General features: G+C 25.0%; 1 protein-coding gene and 1 long non-coding RNA gene across 2 annotated transcripts in view; both read right to left on the bottom strand.

Moving 5' to 3' along the window:
* Window positions 1–24,496, bottom strand: part of LOC145829151 (protein furry homolog-like) — a 60,823-nt gene extending 36,327 nt beyond the window's left edge. The window contains exons 1-17 of the mRNA XM_082936878.1: window positions 24,491–24,496; window positions 24,205–24,420; window positions 23,414–23,572; window positions 23,050–23,160; window positions 22,476–22,537; window positions 22,097–22,216; window positions 21,586–21,739; window positions 20,312–20,467; window positions 19,677–19,787; window positions 19,364–19,513; window positions 19,036–19,174; window positions 18,439–18,646; window positions 16,837–16,944; window positions 16,486–16,598; window positions 15,084–15,238; window positions 13,993–14,214; window positions 13,389–13,639 (exon numbers count right to left, since the gene is read on the bottom strand). Coding sequence (XP_082793004.1) covers window positions 13,389–13,639; window positions 13,993–14,214; window positions 15,084–15,238; window positions 16,486–16,598; window positions 16,837–16,944; window positions 18,439–18,646; window positions 19,036–19,174; window positions 19,364–19,513; window positions 19,677–19,787; window positions 20,312–20,467; window positions 21,586–21,739; window positions 22,097–22,216; window positions 22,476–22,537; window positions 23,050–23,160; window positions 23,414–23,572; window positions 24,205–24,420; window positions 24,491–24,496 — 2,441 coding nt within the window. The remainder of the gene's footprint in view (window positions 1–13,388; window positions 13,640–13,992; window positions 14,215–15,083; window positions 15,239–16,485; window positions 16,599–16,836; window positions 16,945–18,438; window positions 18,647–19,035; window positions 19,175–19,363; window positions 19,514–19,676; window positions 19,788–20,311; window positions 20,468–21,585; window positions 21,740–22,096; window positions 22,217–22,475; window positions 22,538–23,049; window positions 23,161–23,413; window positions 23,573–24,204; window positions 24,421–24,490) is intronic.
* Window positions 24,497–24,942: 446 nt separating this feature from the next.
* LOC145830234 (uncharacterized) lies at window positions 24,943–26,220 on the bottom strand. The gene is made up of 3 exons (XR_014369633.1): window positions 26,197–26,220; window positions 25,279–25,373; window positions 24,943–25,052 (listed from the first exon to the last, which is right to left on the bottom strand). It is a non-coding gene; the product is annotated as an uncharacterized LOC145830234 (long non-coding RNA).
* Window positions 26,221–26,328: the final 108 nt, after the last annotated feature.

The following is a 26,328-nucleotide window of genomic DNA, read 5'->3' as shown; positions in this document are numbered from 1 at the left end:
TGACGACACAATATGCGTAAATAAGCGAGAGGTTACTGTACTTTTAAACGTCTAGAAGTTATAGAAGAAAGACAAAAAATGTTTAATTTTGATAGTTTTTAAGACAAGTTACACGGATCTGGCTTGCAAGTACCCACTATCGGTCCATTGCGAAAATAAATATTAGTTACGTGTTTAATGACATAGTAATAAAATATAAACCACTTTACAGCGGTGCAAAATAAGTCTAAACCGAAGCAAAGAAACTAGCCATTGGTAATTATTTTATAGAGAATATTAATAAAACTTTTTTGTAGAAAAATTTAAAACTTTGCTACTACGTCACTAGCAAGTTCACGATTAAAATGCTAAAAACAAGTTGTAATTCGTTAATATAAGATGTCAAAAATGTGTGGTAAAAACCTAACACGAACATATTTATTGCTGATAAGTAAACACTTACTACAAAAGTTGGACAAAAAAAGGGAGTTTATTCGGCAGATAAATAAAATCAAAACTAGTTCAAACAACGATTTAAACTGATGTCTAACTTTTTTTAATATTTAAGATTAAATGATATAACATATTTAATTTTTGAAGAAATGCTGTTCAAATACCACCTTACACGTGGACATGTTTTATTTCTAAGTTTATTTCTTTATAAGAAACTGTGTTAAATAGTATAAAAACATTGAAAATATACTTTAGAGTTACTTTAAATGTGTTAATTAATAAAAAAAAATAGATGATGACAAAAAATGGGTAGAATCAAGACAAGTTGAAACTTACGATTTGAACTGATATCTAATTTTAATACCATTTTTAATATTAAAGATTAAATGACATAACATATTTAATTTTTAAAGAAATACTGTTAAAATTTCAACTTAATGCGTGGACATGTTTTTAAAACAACCTCTACTTTAATTCAGTGTGTATAAAATAAAACAGGTCATTTCAAAATTCTGCAACGTACATTAAACAGTGTGTTTAAAAAGTTATCAATAAAAGTCCTTGCAGTCTACTAGTTGTTAGAAATAAAAGTTTTTTAAAACTAAAACTGTGAGGATCATTTTATTCTTTACTGAGTACTCAATACAAAATTTAAAGCTCATGGCAAAATACTTGTAATAAGAAGTTTTGATTATAGCAGTCTTAAACGTCGTAAATCGTAGGTTATCCAAACCTGATAGAGAAAACTAATAGATTTTAAATTTAGTTCTATCACAATGTTAACCACCGTTTTTTTGGCGCTAAATTCATACAATATAAACTAAGATAGATAGACTTAATTTAGAACGAACTTATTGCAAATATTTATTGAACTATTTTCGTAAAAAATCTTCAATTATGTTATTACGTCACTACTAAGTTCACATGTAAAATTATTCAACAACAGAAAACTCATGTATTTAAGAAAAGATAAATCACAGAGTAAAAATAAACTTAAAAACCTGTTAAAAAAATTCCTCGCGGGTCGCGAAACATTGACCATATTATCAAAAATACATAAAGTTCTTGTAATAAAGTGTAAACCACTTCTACAGTGGTGTTAAAAATATCGTATAGTATAAAAATAAAAAGTAGTACTAGAACTATTTTATTGAAAATATTTGAATGAAAAATTGTTGAAAAAAGTTCTAATTATTTTATTGCGTCACTACCAAGTTCACATATGAAAATATTCAAAAAGTAAGGTTTATTCGAAAAGTCAAGAGGTTATTAAAAAATACATAAATAAGATCGTTTTGAGATAAATTATACGCATCAGGCTCGCAAATTGCCCAAATTAAAATAACTATTACTACTAGGTTAGATATTAAGAAGGATAACGCAAACCACATTATTGTGGTACAAAATGGATGGACAAAACCCAGACAACAATCTCTTAATCAACTTCAATTTTAGTGAAAATATAAATAACACTTTTTTGTAGAAAAATTCAAAACTACACAACTACGTCACTAGCAAGTTTACGGGTAAAAATGTTTAAAAAATATAAATCGTCAATGTTTAAAATGGCAATAGTTTGTGCTTAAAAATTAAAAAAAGGGTTGACTTTACCAATTCGATCATCAGGCCACAAACTTTCGCTAGACTGAGACCGGTTTCGTCCTGATTCGGACTCATCAGTCAGTCACAACCGGTTGTTAAAATGGAGCTTGTCTCATACGAAAGTCCAGGTTTCTGCTCTGCAGACTTTCGCCGATGTTTTTATTAAAAACTTAAGCAGTTTTAACTTTTTGAGTTGGCGGAGCAGAATAACCATAAAAATAATTAGCGGGTCAAATTTCACAGTTAAAAAATTCAAAAATTAATTGTACTTTTTTAAAGTGAAAAATGATATAAATAAGTTCACAGGTAAAACTGTTTGAAAAATTAAGAATTATTATTTTAAGATGTCAATGCTTAGCATTTTAAAAAACATCAACAGTTTATAAACAACTTTTCTAAAATCTATTACAATATGCTATAAACTATTGTAAAATTTAAACAACTTAATTAATTTTCATAAACATTAGTACACATAAACTTTTTTATGCAAAAATATTAGTTAAACCGATCATTTTTTTAATGCAGTTAACTTTTATAGTCAGCGGGCCAGATTTGATAGAAAAATACAAATATTAATAGAGAGTATATAAAATAGCATAACTTTAGCGAATATATTAAAACAAGTGTTTTACATATTATATACCACATTTACTGAGGTCAAAATTAAGAAATACATAATCACACTTGTGTTAATGATTAATACATTAAATATATGTGTAAAATTTTTGTGAAAATAGTTCAAATTAAGTCATTACGTCAATAAAAAATTTAGATGTAAAATTATTCAATCAAAAAAACATTCGTACTTGTAAATAAATAAAAATGACGTAAATATATTAAGAAATATTTTTTCCAAATACTATAACCCTTCCAAGTTTAAACAACTCAATTAACCTAAATATTTATTTATAGAGATAAAACCGAAAGTAAAGCTTGTTGTCAGTTAATGATATTATTACAACAGTAAACTATAGTTGCTGACTTTATCAGTAAATAAAATTTAATATTTATATGAATTATATGTGAAACTAGTATAAAAAAACTGTTATGAGATTTTGTAGAAAACGGATCATAATTCAGCAACAACAAAAACTTTCAAGTTCAAAAATAAGGTTATACAAATTAAAATAATTTTTATTTATATATAAACATATGAAAGGTAAGTAAAAACGTTCAAACTGATGTATAAACTGATGATTATTTCACAACGATAGTTAGAACACACATTAAAATGACATTATTTTTTTTTTAGTTTTAGAGACTTATTAATTGTAATCCGTTTTTGTGAAAAAACTTTAAAAATATTTCGATCATAATTCAGACCCTTGTAGACAAAATTAATTAAATTCTACACCATTGTATTACAAACTGACTAGTAAATTTAAAAAAATTTGCAGGACCCGGGCAATTTTAAAACTTTAAAACTTAACCAGCAAAAATTTTAATAACTATTCAATAAGCACTATGTACTTTAAAATCAAACTAAGAGTACATACCTAATTAGATTTTTAAAAGTTATTAGTTTTGCAAAAAGCAAAGATTATATTGCCCGTATATTTCTGACCCTGGTGTAAATATAAGTAATAATTGAAAGTTAACAATGTTTAAGATAGAATATCTACCACGTTTTTAGTGGGGCAAAATATGATATCAATTGCACACTGACATTGGAGAAGACATCAAAGATAAATCTAGGAAATATATAAAAACAGTTTTAGAAAAAATCTAAATATGTGCTAACACGTCACAAGTAATATTCTATTTTAATTCAGTCTGTTGTAAATAAAATTAGTTAATCAAAATATGCTCAAGCTAGATTGAACAGTAATTTGAAAGTTGTTAATACAAGTCCTAATAGATTAAAACAAAAGGTTAATACATGATCACAAATGTGTGCTGGAAAGCAAGTTAAAAGTACATGGAAAGCGTTTGCTTCAAAAAATCTCAATTTTCCCAGGAAAGTTAAGGTTACACAATTTTAACTAGTATAAAGAAAACTAAAAACTTTATATTATTCTTTTTATAAAAATGTAAGCAAATTATTTTGGTGGTGCTAAATATTCCCATAATATAAGAAATAAAAACTTTGTAATTAAAAATTATTTTTTAATGTTTGTCAAACAACTTTCATAAAAAACTGTTCAATATTATGTTGTTATGTCACTGCTAAGTTAACAGGTAAAACTATTCATAAAGTATAATTGGTAACTAAAAAATTTATATATAAGTCAAATTTAACAGCAAATTAAAAACCTGTATCTCGTCGGCTGCTTGACTTTGAATAAAATTTTAATAAATAACTTATTTAAAGTGAAACTGTTAATTATTTAATAAGCACTTTTGTATGCCAAGAATCATAAAAAAGATTAATTTGTTAGTTTTAAAGGCAAATTTCACGGAATTGTAGGTTGTTAACTACAGGTTTGGTGTTTATGAAATATGACAATAATCATAATAACAATCAACATATATCTAACAAAATAAAATGTAAAACACTTTCGAAAGTCGCGCAATGATGAAACCCAATCATAACAGGCTTTATAGTCTTTTCATAATTTTTTTTTATTAATGTAAGCCACTAATTTTAGTAGCGCTAAATATATTGCATATATCTAGTCGTAAAGTAGTCTTTGTTTTCAAATTCAATTGAAAATTTTATACTATATTTTTTGTGGAAATAAGTTCTAAATGTGCTATGACGTCACCAGTAAGTTCTCAGGTAAAACTATTCAAAAAACCATATTTTGAAGAAATAATAATTCACAGAGTGAGAAGAAAGTTGAAAAAGCTGTTGAAAAAATTCCTCGCGGGCCGCAAGACATTGACTAATATTATTATAAAAAAGACTCTGAAAATTAAAAGGTGTAAAGACCATTTAACAAGCACTTTTGTAAACTAGTAATCAAGAATATAGCATAACAACAATTTTTTTCATGACAATGCTTTTCATACAGTTTACAGGTAAATTGTACGGAATCGTATCTTGTTCTCCTCGCTATTCTTAGCGTATAATTTAATTCGAATACAATTTTTAAAACAACAAATCGTATACCGCCACACTGGTGGTGCAAATTAATAAACAACTCACAACTTTTTCTAACGTTGTCTGCAACAACTTAATGAAAATAAGTTCAAAACCTTTTTATTAAAAAAATTAAAATTATAATATTACGTCACCAGTAAAATCTGAAAAGTTGTTTTTGTTTTTTTAAATGTCTACTACCAACTGAAATAAATACTTAGCATTACAAAGTTTTCAGTAGTTTAAGAAAAACGTTCATCAGAGCATAGTTGAGCTATAAACAATTTCGATGTTTAAAAAGATATTTTGAAAACAAAAAATTATAATTTATATAAAACTATAAGTAAATTTAATTTCATGATATTTCAAGTATAATTAATGAGATCGCTTCAACAAAAAATTAAACTTACTATTTTGATAAGTATCTGAAAGTTAAAAATTTAGATAAATGAAATATATTTCAATTATAAAGACAATAATTTTCTAAACTTAAAAAAACCACGTATAATGTGGTGCAAATATGGTATCAACGGCACACTGATGTTGGACTATACATTGTTGATAATTCTAGGACATTTATAAAAACAGTTTTGGTAAAAATCTAAATATATGCTAACACGTCACAAGCAACTTTACAAGAAATTTTATTCAAAAACTCAGATTAATATAAAAAAGTACATGAATAAGCTTGTTATAAAAACAAATTACGCGAATCAGACTCGCAAGTTGTCCAGCTATGATCCAATGTAAAATAATTATAATAGGTTGAATATTTTTGAAAGATATTGCAATCCACATCATTGCGGTGCTAAATAACACAGAAGAAGTAGCCATCAGACTCGCCAAAGATATTATAAGTCTATAATATATATAAGACTTTTTGGTACAAAAAATTTAAACTTCGTTACTACGTCACTAGTAAGCTTACAGGTAAAATGTTAAAAAAAGTTGTGACTCAAAAATGACAATAATTGTTTTGAAATTTAAACAATTTTAACTTTTTGGTGGGTAACTTTTGTCAGCAGGCCCGATTAACTAGAAAAAACATTTAGTGGGTAAAAAAGAGTCTTTATGGGCCGCGCAGTTTTAAAAAATTGTACTGTTATAACTAAAATTGCTACATAATAATTATTTGATAAGCACCGTAGTGTGCTGAGTTTAAAATTTATAATATTTCTTATCTATAAGCTTAATTTCAATTGATTTCCACAAAATTGTTTCGAGCTAAAAAATACGTCGCGAGATTTCTGAGAACGGAACAGTTAGATGTTAGTATGCGATTTTGAATACTATAACCAAAATATAAATATATTAATATTCGTTTTGATTATAAAAAGCTTAAATTTGTTAGTGTTTAGGTATATTATACGAATTCGTAGGTTGTTTTTACACCTGTTTGCTGTATATGAAATATAACAATAACCATCATGAGAATTAACATATATATAATTTAATACTGAATAATATGTAAACCACTTGTTTTGTGGTTAAAATTGATAAACAGAGAAGAAGAGTTAGTATATCGTTTGACATTATAGTGAGTATTAAATAGATTTTTTTTGTTAAAAAAGTAAAAATGTAGTAATGACGTCTTACTAAGTTTACAGGCAGAATTATTCAAAAATATGCGAATCATTTAAATATCAATAGTTAGAAGTTTATTAAGTTCTGTTTTAAAATATCGTATACAGATCAAAAATTAAATTTAAAAAAATATCAAGAGGCGCCAAACTTTGAATAATTGTACTATAAAAATAAACGAACTCTTTAAAGAATTGTAATGAAAGGATCATTTAAAAATAAACGAATTTAAACGAAGACGCGAAAAATCAAAACCGGTTTGAAGTTGTGTTTAAAGTTTATCCTTTGTAAAAAATATCTCCAATTTATAACAACATCTTCGTTGCAAGTAAAAAAGTTAATAAAACTATTCAATGAACAGTGAATTGAAAACTTATTAACTAAAGTCCTCGCAGACCGCAAGAAGTTTGAAATTTTATTGAAAAAAAAACTTTTTGAAACCAAAGTCTTAAAGTAGACATATAATCACTAATGCGTAATGAAAACTATCAGTTCATAGCAAAATATTTGTAATAAAAAAGTCTCAAGTTTACTTGATTTAACGCTTAAAAATAAGTCGCCAATCTATTATACATTACCGGCTTTAGGAACTTTACACAAAGCTTTTTCAATTAAGTGCAAACTACTAATTATAGTAGCGCTAAATATACTGCATAAATCAAGTTGTAAAGAGGTATTACTAATCAAATCTTATTGAAAATATTATATTATAATTTTTGTTGAAAAAAGTTTAAAATGTGTTATGACGTCACCAGTAAGTTCTCGGGTAAAATTATTCAAAAACGGAAAAATTGTATCTTTAAGAGATACATTACAAATTGAGAAAAAAGTTGAAAAGCTTTTAAAAGATTCCTCGCGGGCCGCAAAACATCGAATAATAGTTTTATAAATAAGACTGTTAAAAATCGAAGCTGTAAAGACAATTTAACAAGCACTTTTGTATACTAGTAATCAAGTTCATAGCATACCAATAAATTTTGTTAGTTTGCAGATAAATTATACGGATTCGTAGGTTGTTACCATTGCTAGCGCTGGCGTATAATTGAATTTTCAAATAATATTTAAACGAAAAATGTCAACCATTACGATTGTGCAAATAAAAATGACAGATGAAGAAATTGCGATCTTGTTTACATATTTTGTTGAAAATAAGTTCAAAAACTGTTTCGTAAAATAACTGAAATTATAATATTACGTCAACAGTGAATTTACAGGTAGTTATTAAGAAAAACATTTTCCTTGTTTTTTTAAATGTCTACCAGCAATTAACATAAATATTTAGCATTTCAAAACTTTCGTTAGTTTAAGACAAAACGTTAAACAAAGTATAATTTAACTACAAACAATTTCGATGTTTTAAAAAATGTTTTTAATATAACTTTTATAACTATAAATTCAGATAAAACTGTAAGAAAATATAATTTAGTAATTATTTAAATACAGTTAAGATAATGAAATCGCTTCAATAACAAATCAAAGTTACTGCTTTGATAAGTATCTGAAGGTTAATAATTTAGATGAATGAAATATATTCTAGTTAAAAAAACAATACTTTTATAAGCTTTATAAAAAACAAAAAAAAAAAATTTTTTTTAGACAGTTCTTAATTCAACTTAAATAAATTTTTAGATTTTTTTTTAGATAGTTATTAAATCCGTTTAAATTTTGACTGTTATGTTAACTTAATACAAATTAGATTTTGAAATCTTCAGCGACTTTGAGTTTTATTAATGTTTTGTTGACTCTTGGCTTAAAATCACAATTTTAGTAATTTCATTTAGATAAATTTCAAGGTATAAATATTTTTTTTTTTTAAGAAAAGGTATAAATATTTTATTACTATTATTATTTTTTTAAAGAAAAGCTCTTGATTCATTTTTTTTTATTTGACTCATTATATTAATTCAATCCTTTTTTTAAAAACTAGTACCAATTTTACCTAAATGTACTCTGATATGCTTGAATTTTCGAATATGCAACATTTTTGTTTATATTCTTCACGCATGAATAAGATTTTAAACAACAGTATAATTAACTAACATTGTTATATGCAGTTTCATATTTTATTTTTGCTTGAAAAGGTCGCAATCTCTTGCCACCGAAACCGGTCGCGAATAAAATATAAAATTTGCATAAATCTATTTATAAGCTTTATAAAAATTTCTTTGTACTTTAGCAACAATACTACGGTCTAAAATCAAAAGCAACTTGACATAAAGAATTTTTAGAACACAGAAAAATCTTAGCATACATAGCATTATTTGTTGTCAATATTATATCTATTATTAACTTTTATATTTGACAAGTATACAGTTGTCTTCCGTCTTCTGCTCGGGTTAAATTAAGAACAAAAATGTGATTTTATATAAAAGTTTTAAGTTTAGGCTTGAAACTTAAGTTAAGTATACAAGGGATACTTAAAAAAAGAATAATAGAGTATTTGTAGTTGTTAAAAACTCTAAAATGATTTTATTAGCGCAGATAAGATTTAAATTTAGATTAATTTAGTTCAGACTATTTAAAGTAAAATAAGTTGTGTTTATACATTATTTGTTTAGAGACTAAAATGTAAATTAAAAAAACTTTTGTTTAAAATGTCCATTAGACCACTAAACTTGAAGTATATCTAAAATATTTTTATGAGAAAAATTGCATTGAAATGTTCCCTTAAAAAGCACCTTAATAAGCACTTTAAAATCAAATAATTTAAAACACTTGTTTTAATAAACTATTAGTCTAAACAAGTTTCAGACTATTGTACTGCTCGTAGATTGCCCATCATTGGCCTAGTGTAAGATAATGTACAAATTCAATGTCAGTTAATTATATTATAATTCGAACCACGTATCTGTGGTATAAATTAGAAAAGTCAAACCACCAGATCCTTAAGCCTTCATATTATAAAGGAAATATCAATAAAACATTTTTGTAAAAAAATTAAAATTAAGGTCGTTACGTCACTAGCAAGTTTACAAGGATAAGTAATTTCTTAATATCAACAAGACAAAAACACATAATTTATTTGCATTTTAAAAGTTTCAACAGTTCGAAAACATTTGTTTAATAATGTATAAGATCATGCTATTAGCGTTAGTCTAGTCTAATAGGAAACATTTAGCACAACAACGATTTAGCGGATCGGACTCATTGAAAAAGTCTTACCGAGCAACGTAGTTTAGAAAATTATACCATAAAAAACTTAAGCAGAAAACACTTGAAATAGCCATTCATTGACTACTGTGTGATTGAGAAAAAATCATATTCATAAACAATCAAAAAGCTCAATATATTTACATAACATTTTTTTAATCTAAAAAACCCTTACATTACCCTCTATAATTAACTGTGCTGGTTTTGAAACATTTGACTTAACATAATTGCCACAGAGCTTGCGGTACAAAATAAAAAACAAGATAAAGTGATGATTGCACTATATAATATTAACAAGAGTATTTATAAAACTTTTTTGTGAAACAATCAACAATTGTGTTATCATTTCACTACAAAATTTACAAGTTGCTTGTAAAAATTGCTTATGTTATTAAAATTCCAACACAGTTATACACAAAAAAAATACACAGGCATTTAGTAGTTTAAAAGTTTCAATAGTTTCTCGTAACTTTTTCAAAAAAGGAAAATACTATGCTTCTAATTGTATCAAGGTTTTAACAACTTAGTAAACTTTTATAAACATTAATAAAAATATACTTAACAAGAAATATAACTAGATGGTCATTATCAAGCAAAATTGTATTGAAATGTTTTTAAAAAAGCATTACTGTGCACTGAAAATCAACTAAAAATACTTGTTTTAATTATTTGTTGGTTTTGAGTAGCTTAAGATTATTATCTTGCTCACCCTTTTAATTATAATTCAAAGTTAGTAATTACTATAACACAATTCAACCACCTATTTGTGGTGCAAATAAAATTCAACAATATAATTTTGAAGCTTTGTATTCTGATGGAGACTTTAAGAAAATTTTTTCGGGAAAAAAGTTAAAGTAAGGTTATTACGTCACTAGTAAGTTTGCAGCTTAAAAAAAATCGGAATATTGGTGTCAACATAAAAATACATAAATAGTTTGTAGTTTGAAATTTCAACAGTTTAAAAGCATTTGTAAAAATACCAAAAAAAAACTGTAAACAGGGTTCGTTAAAAAAGTCTTAGGGAGCAACGTAATTTTGGAAAATTCATAAAATAACTTTTTAAAAGTAAAGTAGTATTGAAATATTCATTCAATGGTCATTGAAAAATATTAATCACTAACTTATCTTATTTGTACAAAATGTTTTTAGGCTAGATTACCGTACGTTGCCCACAAGTAATCAATTTATATGATAGATTTTTCAAGTCAAATCAAAACTTTACTAATGAACATGTGAAAATTGTTAAATCCAGGTTTTTTTAGCGATTTTTGTTCAAAACTCCGGGTTTTTTACAGGAAAAATTTTACCCTGAACTAAGAATCTAGTTTCAATTTTAATAAACCACAGATTTCGTGGTGCAAATTATGATGAACAATTGTAAAGAAAGAAAAATGTTTAACATATAATAAGTGGTAAAAATATTAATAAAAAATCGTTTAAAAACTGTGTTGTGACGTCACTTTTCATTCAAAAAATAGAAATTTGTATTTCGAAATAGTTGTTGACAAAAAAATGCATAAATAATTTGCAGTTCAAAATCATCAGTTGTTTATAAAAAATTGTTTAACAAAATATAAGATTATGCTGTAAATTATTTCTAAGTTCAATTAGTAGTTTATTTAACTTTTGTAATATTTAAACAGATAAAAATGTTTGTAAATATAGTTTAATGTTACTTTAACTTATTGAGCAAAGAATCAGTGACATGTTAAAATTACTGCTAAAGAAGTATTTTAAACTTTATAATTTAAACAAATGAAATATGTAAACAGTAGAAAAAAACTATTATAAAGATACATAAATAACTTGCAGTTCGAAATCTTCATTTGTTTATAAATTTTGTTCAACAAAATACAAAAATATGCTATAAATTATTTTCAAGTATTTTAGTAAAATTTTGCAACTACTCTTACATATAAATATAGTTTGATTATTACTTAAATTTATTAAGAATAAGTTAACAATACATTATAACTTCTGATATAATATATACTTTAAACATAATGACTTAGATAAATGAAGTGGGTAGTAATTTGTTGGGTAGGTGTCAAAAAGCACGAAGGTCTTTTTTGAACAAAGACACTTTTGCACGGGTTGAATTTTAATTTTTATTTATTTTATTCATTTTTTTTACTATCACTGTTACCCCTAATGCTTACGCTTACTAGGTAGGTTTTATTTATTTACTTTTTTCCTTAAGTTTTTTTATCCCCGTGCAAAATTTTCTTCGAACATAATTGTCTTCATGCTAAAATTTCCCTTCATGCAAAATGGTCTTCACGCATATTTGTCCCGTCCCCAAATAAATTAAATAATAAAAAAAGCTGTTATATATCAAAGACAATGTTTTTTAGTTTAAACTTTATGTTGCTTAATAAATTAAGTACATTTCAAAATAAATAAATTCCTAACCTTCTTAAATATGAAAACAGTGCAGGTGCGTGGAACAAAATTAGTTGACTTCTTTTAATATTGGTTTAAATATTTTTAAAGTGACATAATATGTTAGTTTTAAATTAAAACTGTAGAAATAATGTTTTTTTGCGTGAACAAGTTTTAATAACCAATTCTCAAAGTTATAAATAAAATGTTTATTACACTTATTACAAAAGGAATTATAGTTAACAATTTATAAGGAACAAATTTAATTAAATGAGAAAAAAATGGTTTGTTTGCATGTAATCGTTATAGTACATTAATTCAAAGATAAAGTTTGACTACTTTATAAAGTATAACATAAACCACATACTAAGTGGTGGAAATTTTTAGACACATGAAAGATAATGTTGTTAAAAAATTGAAAACAACGTTAATAAAACAAATTTCCGTGAAAAAAGCTACAATAAAGCTACTACGTCACTAAAAGACATTTGGTAAAAATTATTTAAAAAATATTCAGCAGTTGTGAAACAACTAAGGTTTAAAACTGATATTTAATAAATTTGTTTATCCGAAATTGCATGTAGAGTGTTCGGATTAGTTTTCAAATAAGTTTCCACGTAAAAAATACACCAAAATAAAGGTTGCAACGATAAAAGAGTTTACCTATAATATCATAAATATTGTTTAGCAACCTTAATCAATATAAAGTATATCATATAGGAAACTGTAGTTCTCTAAAAGTAAATGTATACCGAAGGCTACTGTATTGACTTTAATAAAACAAGTATATATATATATATCTTAAATGCTATTTTTAGAGTTGTGTACAGCTTAAATTAAAAAATCGAATTAAAAGTTTCGAAGTTGAATTTATAAAAAGATCATTCGATTCAGGCTGTAGAAAGTATGATGATCTCTTTACTTTTGTCATTAAAAATATTGTTTAGATCTATTAACCAACATAATTAAAAAAGACCAATTTTTTATAGTAGGACTAATTAATGTCCTCTTGTTTTCGTATATTGGGGGAAAAATAAAAACTAAGTAGATATGAAGCATATAAATTACAGTATACAAATACAAACCCGATTCTCATTGTAGGATTTCGTAATAACTCACTTATTCTTATGTGTTAGAAATAGTATAAGTTTATAGATGATATAGAAATAGTAAATTAAATAAAAATAAAACTAATAAATTACTAATAAAAACAACGAACCCTATTCTCATTGTAGGGGAAGTTATAACTCCCTTATTTTTCGTATACTGGGGACTTCCCGGTAGTGTTGGGGAGAAACAGGCGGTGATGACGGTGGAATTAGTGGTCGCCATGGAAACCTGGGACAGCTGCGACATGGCCCTCATTCGGGGGGAGGGAGATTTCGTTGTGACGTCACTGGTGGTTGTAGTGACGTGGAAGCACGGTTGGGTTGGGAGAATTTGAACGTTGTGGAGTGGTAATGTAGCTATCTGTGGAGAGGAAATTATTTAGAAACATTAGTGTAAAAATTGAATCTAAAGTTTTAAAAATATTTTTAGAGTGAAATTCAATTTCTAAGCTCTTAAAGAGCTAAGTGACTGTGAAACATTTGACAAATAAATACGCATGTAGTAATAATGGTCGAACAAATAAAACTTACTGCTAGTTTAATAAATTTAAAAGCTAAGCCTTACATAGTAAAGATAAAATAATTTCGAGATTAACAAAGTATGATTAACGGAAGCAATGTAGAAGAGGAGATAAAATTTTGTATAAAAACAAAAACTCAAACAAAACACATTTAGATAGTTTTTATCTTTTATAAAAAACAAACACTCCAAACCTCGCATTCTTCGTACAGGAATTTCTGCAACGCCACTTTCAACTTTTCCTCGCTGCAAAGCGACTTCAGTATCAGCTTGCAAGCTCTGGTGACGTCATAATCCACGTTCGATGACGTGATCATTCCGGTGACGTAAGCGAGTATGACGTCAGTGTTTTGGAAGTTGATGTGGCAAAGTGAGCACCAGCATTTTGAAATAAGTGAGGAGTAAACGTCCCAATACTGTAATATATAATACAATATTAACTTTGTTTATAAATATTTTATAGTAGAATTATATGGGTAATAAATATATTTAACACTTTCTTTATTTCAATATTTTTATTTTATTTTTCACGAAAAGAACCAATACTTATTAATTAAGGAGGAGTTCTAGGAATTTAATAAAATGTTGTTGTCCGTTGTGATACATCTACATAAAAAGCAACGTCTCAGTACTGAAATAAATTATTTGAAAATACTTAATTATAATCAATTCTAATCTATTTAGTCTAATATTTATTACTTAAGTATATATTAAAATTAATATTTTAATTTATTTATGTCAATCTTAAATGTGACACAAAGAGCATCAACATCTAAATATTAAGGAAGAATAAACGTCCCAGTACTGTGAATAAATCTACTTATCTATTTTATTTGTTTTAACATACTTAATTCTATTAATTTTTCGTAGATGTATCACAATAAACAAGAACATCTTATTAAAATGGATATTAAGGAAGAGTAAGACATCTAGAACAAATATCAGTTTATACAGAATGTTAGTTCTATATACTAATGACTTACCGTCTAAGCAACTGGAGATTATTAATTATTTAATATGTTGGGACTACTAGTTATAACTAATTACTACCTTATTTATCTTAAAAGTAAGATATAAGTGAGATTACTGCTTATTCTTAGTAGTGTCATTTTAGCTTAATTAAATTTATAATAATCCTTACTATATTAGTTATTTAAGTCAGATAAGTCAGTACAAACTTAGTGGAATCACCTAAATTAAAAAAAAACCATACCTTACAAGTCATATAAGTCAAACTAGCAAGTAAAAATTTATTTACATAATTTTAATATAAATAAATTCATACCTTACAAGTAATATAAGTGAGATTAGCAAGTACGAATTTAGTAGTATCATCACTATCACTAGAGGTCAGTGTTATATTGTGTAACCATGGCAACATGTATCTCAGCACATTTCTCTGACCTGAAGTACAAGATTGTACAAACCTTCTGAAGATTTCTGTTGTAAAAAGTTTCAAGTTTTATTGTATATAAATAACATTAGTTTTTTGATTTTTGAAAAAATTATAAGTTGTGTAAAATAAATATTTATGATATGCATAGAAAAAGGGTTTACAATACAACAATTTAAAATAACATTTTATAAAATGTTGTGTATTTTAACAATTTCGTTGTAAATACAAATTGCATGGTTTTTAGCTTTTCTTTTATCATAGTATTAGTGGTTTCCGTATAAGAAAAAAAATGCATTTATCGCGAATTATAAAGAATTAGTTATGGTTAAATGCTTTTTTTAACTTTTAGTGTTAGAATTTTTTTTGTTCTAAAATTTTTGTTTAGTTTGGTTATAATAATATATTTTGTCATACTTAAAGTTGTTACTGAATATGTTTCCATTTGATTACAAAACTTATTTTAAAGTTAACTTAGTAGCTGAAAATTTAAAAACAACTTATTTTATGTGCAATATGTGCATGTAGTGCAAAATTAAGTTTTTGATATTTTGATTTTATACATAAAACAGTGATTATATTTTTAAAACTATAGCATATTACTGAGCTAACTTTTAAAAGCTTTGGAGATTTTAAATATTTAGAGTAAAATTTAAACTATTTGTTTTATTCAATTAGTAATATATACAAAACATATGCATATGTATACCATTAAATTATCATGAAAAGGTTAAGGTTTTAAGCTGAAGATAAAATACTTTTTTGTGTGGTTTACATAAAATAACTATCTTTTCACATAACTAATCTTTCATGAATGCCTTTTTATAGAACTAGTCTTATACTTGATGTTACTTAACAAAAACCTTCAAGATTTTTTAAATTTTGTTGAGGCTTAATGATAATAATAGAAAAAATTTACTTTCATTATCTCTTAATTGATTGCATATGAATGTGAACTATGACATTAAGCAGCCATATTTTGCATACTTCAAATAAGATTAGCATTAAATTTAATAAAATTTGACATTTAGTATAGAAAGTTTAGACTGTAAGAAATGTAGTAAAGCTAATAATATTGAATTTTAAAATTTTTATATTGCATAAAATATGCTTATAGGTATTTATAAAACTTTTAAAAAACAAAAAATGTTCTTATTTAATGTACAAGCATTCAATGGTACCCAGCTAGTACATTTTTGTTTGTTAAATCATTATAGTGCGTTCATTAAAAAGTTAAATTTTTATATCAAAATATACTGAGTAAAAAAACAAAAATCAAGTCTATGATTTTTACCTGACAAAATATGAATATTGTAGTCGACGTAAACCAGTGATAAATTTCTTGAAATATCAAAAACTGAACTTTGATATAAATTCAGTAAATTTTCTTCACTATCTTTATTGTACCTAAATTATAATTAAAGTTTATTTTTTATCAATAGTAAACTTTAAATTTAAACTAAGTAACTAGCTTTGTCAATTAAATATTACAATAGTCTTCAATCAATATTCATTCAAAATTATAAAAGAGTAACTGTTTTAAGTAAACTGTTAAAACCTTTTGACTTCTTGAGATTAAATTATTTTTTTAATGCTTTATTAACACAAGATACTATGAAGTTTAAAAACTAATTTAGTAACTAACTTAGAATTGATAATAAACAGTAGCAATTGAGATGTTTTAGAAGTTTCATCAATTGATAGAAAATAAATAGCAAGATTTAGTATTGAAGCCATGTCGAAATTCATATTACTGTAAAAAATGACTTTTTAATTAATATGACAGCATTATACATTATAAAAACATTATCTTAATTGTACCTACTAGACAAAAAAGCTTTTATATGAACACTTTTTTGGCAATAATTCAAGTTAAAGCGACTTAATTTAAAAAAGAAAAGTTATTTTTTAATAGTTAAGTTTTTGTAAGCACTATAACACAGCAGCAATAAAGAAAGTTTATTTTACATTTTATCAAAAACATGTTTATCAAACATTAAACATACTTACAAAACTAATTATTATTATACTTAAAGTGAAATGGATTTCATAACCTCTAAAAAATTTATCTACTAACCATAAAGGTTTAATTTTCAGGAAAAAAATCTAAATTCTATTCCAATTACAGTAACCTCTCGCTTATTTACGCACATTGTGTCCACAGAAAAAGTGCGTAAAGATATGAGAGATCGTAAAGAAACGAGAGGTACCAAATATACTCACTATAATGGCTGTTTTTTAGTATTACTTCTAGTTAAAAGCAGACTGGGCACTTTCCCACTTTTGACTATTTGTTTACTTTATTTATAAATATGAAAACAACAGATAAAGCTATACACACATTAAAAAAAAAGGATTTGAATTTCTATAAAATAATAAAACGAGTAGAAATAATTTTACTATTTTAATTTTAAGTAGAAATTGTCTTTATCTTTATTTATATGTGAAATTTTTATTCTATTCTACTTAGAAAATTCAATTTTTTTTAAAGCATTTCTTTACAATTATAAAATGGTGTTTATTAATATATAGGGCAAGACTGCTGTATTATTACTTTGTGTTTTAAACTCTCATTATTTCTTATACTTTTATTATTAAACACAGTCATGTTTATTTCGGAATTTTGATTTAATCTCTTATTGATAACAAAATTTCTGATAAACTGAGGTATAGCTAAATGTTTATCAATTAGTCAAGGAACATAAATTTACAAAGTCTAAAGATATAGAGAGGTGTGTTAGCATTCAAAAACATATTTTAATTCAAAAATATACACCAAACCTAATTTGTGCAATAGTAAAAAAATTAAAATTTTTATTTTCTGAATTTTATAGAATTCTGAAATGCGTAACTAAACGAGAGTGCGTAACGTCACGAGTGCGTAAAGATCCGAGAGGTTACTGTACTTTGAACAAAACTAAATTTTTAATATAAATTCTTGTATTCTTTCAGGTTACAAAGCTAGTCTTTTAGTTCAACGCTTGTATATGTATATATATTTCAATCACCAAACTAACTTACAAAAGAATTTTTGGCAATACTTTAACATACCTATTTCTAAATAATTTAAAGTAAGATACCAAACTTTTTTTATTTATTCTCAACTTGTAAACTTACAGGTAGCAAAATAAAGTTCAACAGTGATTTTAGTTTTTTATACTTAATAAACTTATTATTATAATTTTTACTATTCAAACTACATTTTAAAAGCCTTTTATATATTTTTTAAAAATTTCAAAAAACTAACAGATGACAATATAGGGCCACAATAACTTGGAAGCAACTGTTTGATAACTGCTTGTTGTCAAGGTAACACTTCTCTAGCAACCACTCAAATACCTGGTTGCTAATATTTGATTGGTTGTTACTTGAAATACTGTCATTTGATTGGTTGTTGTACAACAACATTATCACTGTTTCTTTTCCTATTTCCCTTACTTCTGGCTTACTTGAGTCTGATTGAAAATTAAGTTTTTAAAAATAACAGGTATAAATAAAAATGAACAATTATGTATTAAAATTTTTTCTATACCGTGCCGTAAGTAAAGACTTGGTAGGCTTAATTAAAATGTTTAAATAATAGGTATTATTTTAATGCAGTATAGTTTACAAAACTAAAACTAATATTAATGCAAATGACATATCATTAAGTGTAGTTATCTGCCTTTTTTATATAACAAATTGCATTAAGTATTACAGAAACGTGTTTTACAAGCCTACTTAAATACATGTAAATTATCACTATTAGCAATATTGATAAAACGTGAAAAACGTTAACGTAATTTAAAGCTTTTTATTCTAAGTATTTTATATTACTTTCAACAGGTTTTAAATAAAAACTAACCAAGCAAAGCTTCTAGTAATTGAAAGAAGTAAGAGTTATTAAGAACGTCATTATCAAATAACTCTGAACAACATAAAATCAAACACTGTGATTTTAATGATGTCATCTCTAATGAATTGTCTTTTGTATTTTGTTGAACCTGAAATATATAAAAATAATGTAAAAAATTGAAATGACAAAGTTTTATATTTTAAATAATATAAAAACTAGGATTTTAATACATGCATATAATCATTTTGAATCAGTTTAATAAAAAATTGGTTGTTATAATTTTTCTATCAAACAAAGTCAAACAATTACGGTTTAACTTTAAAAACACAAAACATACTTGAGTTTGTGTTGCTTCAGTTTTATTCTTACTTGCAGAAACAAACTTATGAGACCATTTTCCAAATAAAAAGAACAATCTCTTTCTCAAACTTGGTGACATAAAAACTTTCTGTTCTTCAGTAGGTAGGTGCCGAACATAATTAAATACCTTAAAAAAGAGTAAAACATTTTTGTGTTATCTATGAGGTTTTTGTAGTGTATAGGTATGCGTTGAACTCAAATTATACAAGATTTTTTTTTATAATCAAGACATACCTTAGTACTTCTCTATAATACATGTATATATGTTAAAATATTTCATTTATAATTACCAATGATGCGAAATGTAATCTAAGACTATTCATTGGAGAAGTTGTAACATTTGAATTATTTGATTGTGACGTCATAGTATAGTTAGAAGCTGCAGATGATAAAAATGTTCCCTGAAAAAATTAAATTTCAGTTTATAGCACTAGAAATAACAGAATAACTAATAAATCCAGTTAAAAAAGCAGTAAAAAGGGAAATAAAAAATTTAAAATAAAAAACAAAAACTTAAAACAAAAACAGAAAACTCTTGTTTATAAAAACTATTTGAGTCATCAATAAAAATAAAACTTATCACAAAGTTCAAATATATAAAGATATTTTAATAAAAATTAAACTATGATTCATGATTGCATTATATAATACGACAGGATGTTGAAAAACAAACTGCGCTATTTTTTCAAAAACCTTGGAATTTTTATTTTTCTGTGCTTAAGAATACTTTAAAAAGTATAATATAAATTTAAAGCTTAGAAAATACGCCATAGCATTGCTTATGTTTTTAGTCTAGTTACAATTTTGCTTAAGAAAACTTTGTATAAAATACACAAAACATGCAAAGTTAAAAAATTTAGGATTTTACAGCATTAACCTTAATATTTAAAAATCTGTTATGTATAAAAAATAAAATGAAACAAACTTGTAGTAAATTAGGCTGGTTATTGTCATTTTTCTCAGTAACTTCGAAATAAGTGCAAATATCAGTAATGTAATCGTTGACAATATTTTCAATTGAAATTAATTGTTGGTGACTAGAAGCTTGTTGAATCATTAATTTCCGACCTTCGGTTAATATCTGTAATAATTTATTGATTTAATTTTTTTTAATTTAAAATTGTTTGATTATTAATTTTCTACCTTTGGTTAGAATCTGTAATAATTTATCTATTATTTTTTGATACTTTTTATAGAAGCTTGTTGAACCAACAATTTTGTTTCTTCAGTAATAATTGGTAAAAAATTGATTTTTATTATTTTTAAACTTTTAGTATAAAGGTTTTGTCTTCATTTTATTATCTTAATTTAGATTTAGAATCTGTACACTTATACCAATATTTTTCGTTTATAATCAATTTTACAGAAACCAGTTAAATAAATATTTTTGTACTTACTAAGGATAAAATATTAGCAATATCTTTATGAAATTTCTAAATTTAAAGATTCACAAGTCATAGAACATATATATGCTTTTATTTTGGCGCTAAAAAAACCAGCAAAACGTTTAGTCGTTTAAGCGTAATTAATTATATGATTAAAGCACGTTTTCAAGTTAACTAAAGAGTATAAAAATTTACAAATTAATTATAAATTAGCACGTTTTAAGTCATTAAGTTCAATTAAAAATTTCCAAACGTGTTAGTTATGTTGTTATAATTGTTATATATGTGTATTATCTTGTTTAAAATACATAAAAAAGTTATAATATAATGAGATTACTTGGTTTTCTTCAGTAGGTAAGTGTATACATTTATTTTATAATTTATTTATGTTTGAAAACATAAATAACTGCACATATCACACACATAGCACACTTATTTAACCCTAATTAAATATATCAGTAGTATCAGTATACGTGTATACTTTGTTAGAAAAATTAAATACACGAAAACCTCAATTTGTTTTAACTTTCGGCAAAATGTAATTCAACTCGACCAATAACTTCATACAGCATAATATATAGAAAATAAAGATTGTAGATAACTTATTTCTAACTAATATTGAAACTTATTTGTTGTTTTAACAGTTTATTTTCCTTATTTCTAGGAAGTTGTTGAAATATATTTTTTATTCATGTTTCCTTATTTTTAGCTAGTTTTTGAAATATATTTTTTCAATTCTAGCAAATTCTTTTGAAAAAGTTTATTAATCTTGTTTCCAATCAATTGTTGAAACATTTATATTTATATAGATCACCTTATTTCTAGCTAATTGTTGAAATATATGTGCCACCATCAATCTTATTAGTTCCCTTTTTCTTTTCTTCCTCAAATTTTCCTGTTTAATTGTCTTACAACCTTCCCTAATGTCAGCTAACAATTCACGCATCAAATCAGATAATCCTTCTTTGCTGTAGAGTTAAATATTTGTTATGATAAAATGTATAATTTTGTTAATTGGTTATAATAATTTATTTTGTTTAAAATATTTAACTACTATATTAAACAAACATTATTGATTTAAACTAAAGATAATTTTAAATACTTAACTTCCACAAAAGTTTAAGTTAATAAAAGCTCTTGGAAATACTTTCTCATAGTTTTAGAGTACCATTAAGAATAGCTTTTCTGATTTTTTGCATAAAGTATAACGTTTGAGTATGTTCATTAATTGTTTTTTTATAGACATAGATTCATTATTTTTAGGATACCAAAAATCAAAAACTGTTTTATCTGTAATAACCTTTTAAACAAAAAAAAACGTTTACCTGCAAAAGCCGAGTCCCAACGCCGAGTGATGACGTAATAAAGATTCGTGACGTAACAATGGGATGAGAAAGCAGAACATGTTTGTTGGAGTCGACAGTATTCCGTTCTCCCTTATCCACCTAGTGTGTGAATTAATAACCATTTTAATAACCATAATATTAATATAATAATTAATTTTATTAATAATAACAACCATTTTAATAATTAATTTAATACCTTACTTAATATCTAGTTGTTTTACTATAGTATGCAAAAAAAAATTTAATATAAAGTTTAACCTAGTTATTATTAATTTGTTCATCCGTAGTGTGAGTTACAAAATAAAAGTTAATAAATATCTAGGTAATCAATTAATGTTAATAATCATCTATTTCTTACCTTGTGTGATTTATCAGCCATTCTGATGTTCCAGGGGCTATGTGTTGTTGAAGGGCTTGTTTCTGTGGGAAAAAAACATTACATAGATACATACAATAAATTTATGATATTACTTATATGTCATTATTTATTCTATTTTGCAGGAGCGCTTGTTTCTTAATTGAAGATAAAATTAATCTGTTAGTATTTGGTAAAGGTAATTCTGAGCATTTTTGAACACTCATTAGTACATTTGCAATAAAAACAGAGGAGTTGAACATACTTTTTAAAAATTGGCTGAAAACAATGTTTTATGTTAAGTGTAAAACTAAAGACATTTTAAAGCTTCATTTTTAAAACAAATTCTTTAAGCCTTTAAGACTATACATTCAAAGAAATATCTGCATAAATCATGTTTTAATTACATTAACAATGCTCAGTAAATAATGTAAGCTTTGATTAAAAAAATACAAAAACCTATGTCTAGTTTGGTAATGTCTTATTTTTTATCAGTTACAACAGCCACAAAAGGAAAAATTACTAAAACTACTTGCCAACTTATGGAAGAGTCAATTCAAAATAAACATATACTAACCTTATTAAGTTCTGCAGTACTCGGTGATATAGATGAAAGAAAAACTTGATAGTTTGTCCACAAACAAATGTATCCAGTAAGTTGAGTATTTCCGTTTACTTGTTGAAGTGTCTAAAATAAAAAAATATTAGTTAAAAATAAATCCGGTTAGTTGATTATTATCCAGTTGTAGTGATTAAATAAAAAATATTTCATAAAAAAGTAGAAGCAGTAGTATAACTGAAATGATTTAATTACTTGTCTTAAATTAATTCACTTCAAGAATTTACATGAAATATATGCATTATAAAAGAAATTAAAAAATCTCTTCTATACCTAAAAAATAACTTAATCTAAAATAAGGTTACGACTTTTTTAAACCAACCTTTTTATTAATGTTGGGATCTATAAAACCCCACAACTGTTTCTGCCTAACATGTACATCAAACCAAGCGAATTCAATCGACTGAAGACCGCATTTCTTAGGTAGGTACCTCATATATATAGCTAGCATGTTTCTCCACAGATCGATTTGTATTTGTTCCTGTATAAACATAATTAATATCAATTTATTATATCTCATGTATATAGCAAGCATGTTTCTCCATAGGTCTACTTGTATTTGCTCCTAAATGCATTTAGTATGAAGTAACTATATATTTTATTTCAACTAATTAACTATATCTAATGTAAATAGCAATAGCTCCTGTACATATGTAGTTGAAATCTGATTATCATAACTCATGTAAACTGCTAACATTTTTCTCTGTAATTATATATACTTACACCTAATATTAACTTTATAGATGTTTTTAGTATACTCTATATGTAGTTTTTTTTTCACTAGCTAACCTACAGCTGTTTACCAATTTAATTGTTATTGTTTTCACACGATTTATCAAGTTAGAATAAGTTTAAAATTAAAAAGGCTTATATCAAAAGAACAACATCTGATTAAGACAATTAATGATAAACATCTAAAAAAAGTCAAATATACATCATAAAAAATAAAAATTATATATATAATGGTATAATGATAAATAATCCAAGAACAAAGACAATAAATTTAATAAAACTAACAAAAAAGAATAAACTATAAATTATATTAGATTACAAAAAACTTGTTTACAACTTCCAACATAAATTTTAAATAAAATTAATCAATATAAAACAAACATTGTAATTCAACGATATGTAATCGATGAACATCAGTAAATCAACGCTTCCCGACACCGAAGTAAGTTTCTCCTCATCTTCGATTATGACGTGTTTCTCGCTTATTACGTCACAAACTACGTCATGCAACAGTTGATTCAGCGAGGGCAGCAGTAGTTGGTGGGTCGACGTTTCCATGGAGGTCGTGGGTAACAACGTGGTTGCCAAGGAGTCGACCTGAGGTTGAAAAATAATAACTAAGCAAAATTACTAAGCATGTTAGTTAAGTTTTAAATATTTCATTTACTGACATGTTTCTTATTGTTTATATATGTCGAGATTATTATAATTATTAAATATCAAAATTTAAAAAATTAGACAAATTGAGTAAAAAAAATCTTAGTGATCAGCGGGTTTGATATCATTTTTATAGAATAAGTCATTATTAGTATATGTTTCATAAAATAAATTTAATAGACTATTTTTCAAAAATTTGTTGATTATGTAGTCACGTTACAATGGTATGAACAATCTATAAAATTTTTCGAATTTAAATCAATAAAAATATTTTTATTTTCAATCCTACTCATAAGAAATTTTATCAACTATCCAGTTTTTGTATTTATATTTAGTCAAAAGCTAGAAAATTATACTAGTTTTACTACATTAGACTTATGTAATAGGCTTTTAATATGCTTAAAATAAGTAAAAACTAATAATGAAAATTAATTACCTCTTTTAGTAGTAAATAGGCAATTTTTTGCGTTGTGTTTCTGCAATTACATAAAAGAACAAAAGCAAAAGATTCAATTCTTCTGATAAGTTTGAGAAAATTGTTGTGGGATTGATCTTTGGTATTTGTCTCATTACTGTGATTGTAAGAATATCACAAAATATAATAAGAGAAAAATTAAACTTGCATAAATCTATAATTAAAAGTAAAAATAGGTCGCACATTTTAACTATCTTATTACTAGATGATATTTTATAAGTTAAAGTTTGAACTTGTTGAAATTAAAAAGTTTGGGTAAACTAACTAAATTTTATTTGTCCAAGTTTTAATTAGTTGAATTTTACAAACATATTTAAACTAACTTATTACTGGATGATATTTTATTAGCCCAAGTTTGAATGAGTTGAATTAAAGTTTTAGTTGAAGATTCAACATATTCTGGAAAGACATCTGTTACCTTTAAATATACTTGTTTTGTTTAATTATCAATACAGAAATTACTAATAAATGTTACAATTAAAACATGATGAACTGCTAACATTTGAAAAAAGAATTAAACTAGGGTAGTTATAAAGAAATTACTAAAAATTAGTACCTAAATATGTTAATAAACAAACTGTAACCTAATACAAAATATGACCATATCTTTTAACTGAAATTGAACTTACTCAAAAAAAACTTTATATAGATTGTAATTATGTTTTACTTTAGTAAATATGAACCTTAAATAAACTGCAATTAAATCTTACTTTAGTCAATACAAGTTTATTGTATACATATAGCAATTATAAGCTTACTTTAGTTAATATAAATGTTATACAGATTGCAATTACATCTTACTTAAGTCAATATAAATATTATTTTAATTGCAATTATAAGCTTACTTTAGTCAGTATAAACTTTATGTAATTTGCAATTATATATTACTTAAGTCAAACAAATTTCATATAGGTTGCAATTATAAGCTTACTTTAGTTAATATAAATTCTATTTAAATTGCAATTAAAGTATTACTTTAGTTGATATAAATTGTAAGTGTATTGCAATAATAAGCTTACTTTAGTTAAATGAATTTTAATTTTAAATCTAATTTTTAATTCAACTGTTCAAATACTATTTTCCACGACTATAACATATCTTTTTAGTTTTTTTATGTAAGCATCGACAAGGTCTTTGACCGAAACTCAGCTTGCATAACAAAGAAGTGTTGAAAGATCAAATATACTACAAGCTTACTTTAGTTAAAATAAATTTTATGTAAGTCGCAATTAAAATCTTACTTTAGTTAAAATGAATTTTATGTAAGTCGGAATTGAAATCTTACTTTAGTTAAAATGAATTTTATGTAAGTCGCAATTAAAATCTTACTTTAGTTAAAATGAATTTTATGTAAGTCGTAATTAAAATCTTAC

This window comes from Thalia democratica, chromosome 2 (assembly GCF_965202585.1).
Source record: "Thalia democratica chromosome 2, ktThaDemo2.hap1.1, whole genome shotgun sequence".
Taxonomy (NCBI): domain Eukaryota; kingdom Metazoa; phylum Chordata; class Thaliacea; order Salpida; family Salpidae; genus Thalia; species Thalia democratica.
Note: the sequence above shows the minus strand (reverse complement) of the source record. Positions and strands in the feature narration are given on the sequence as shown.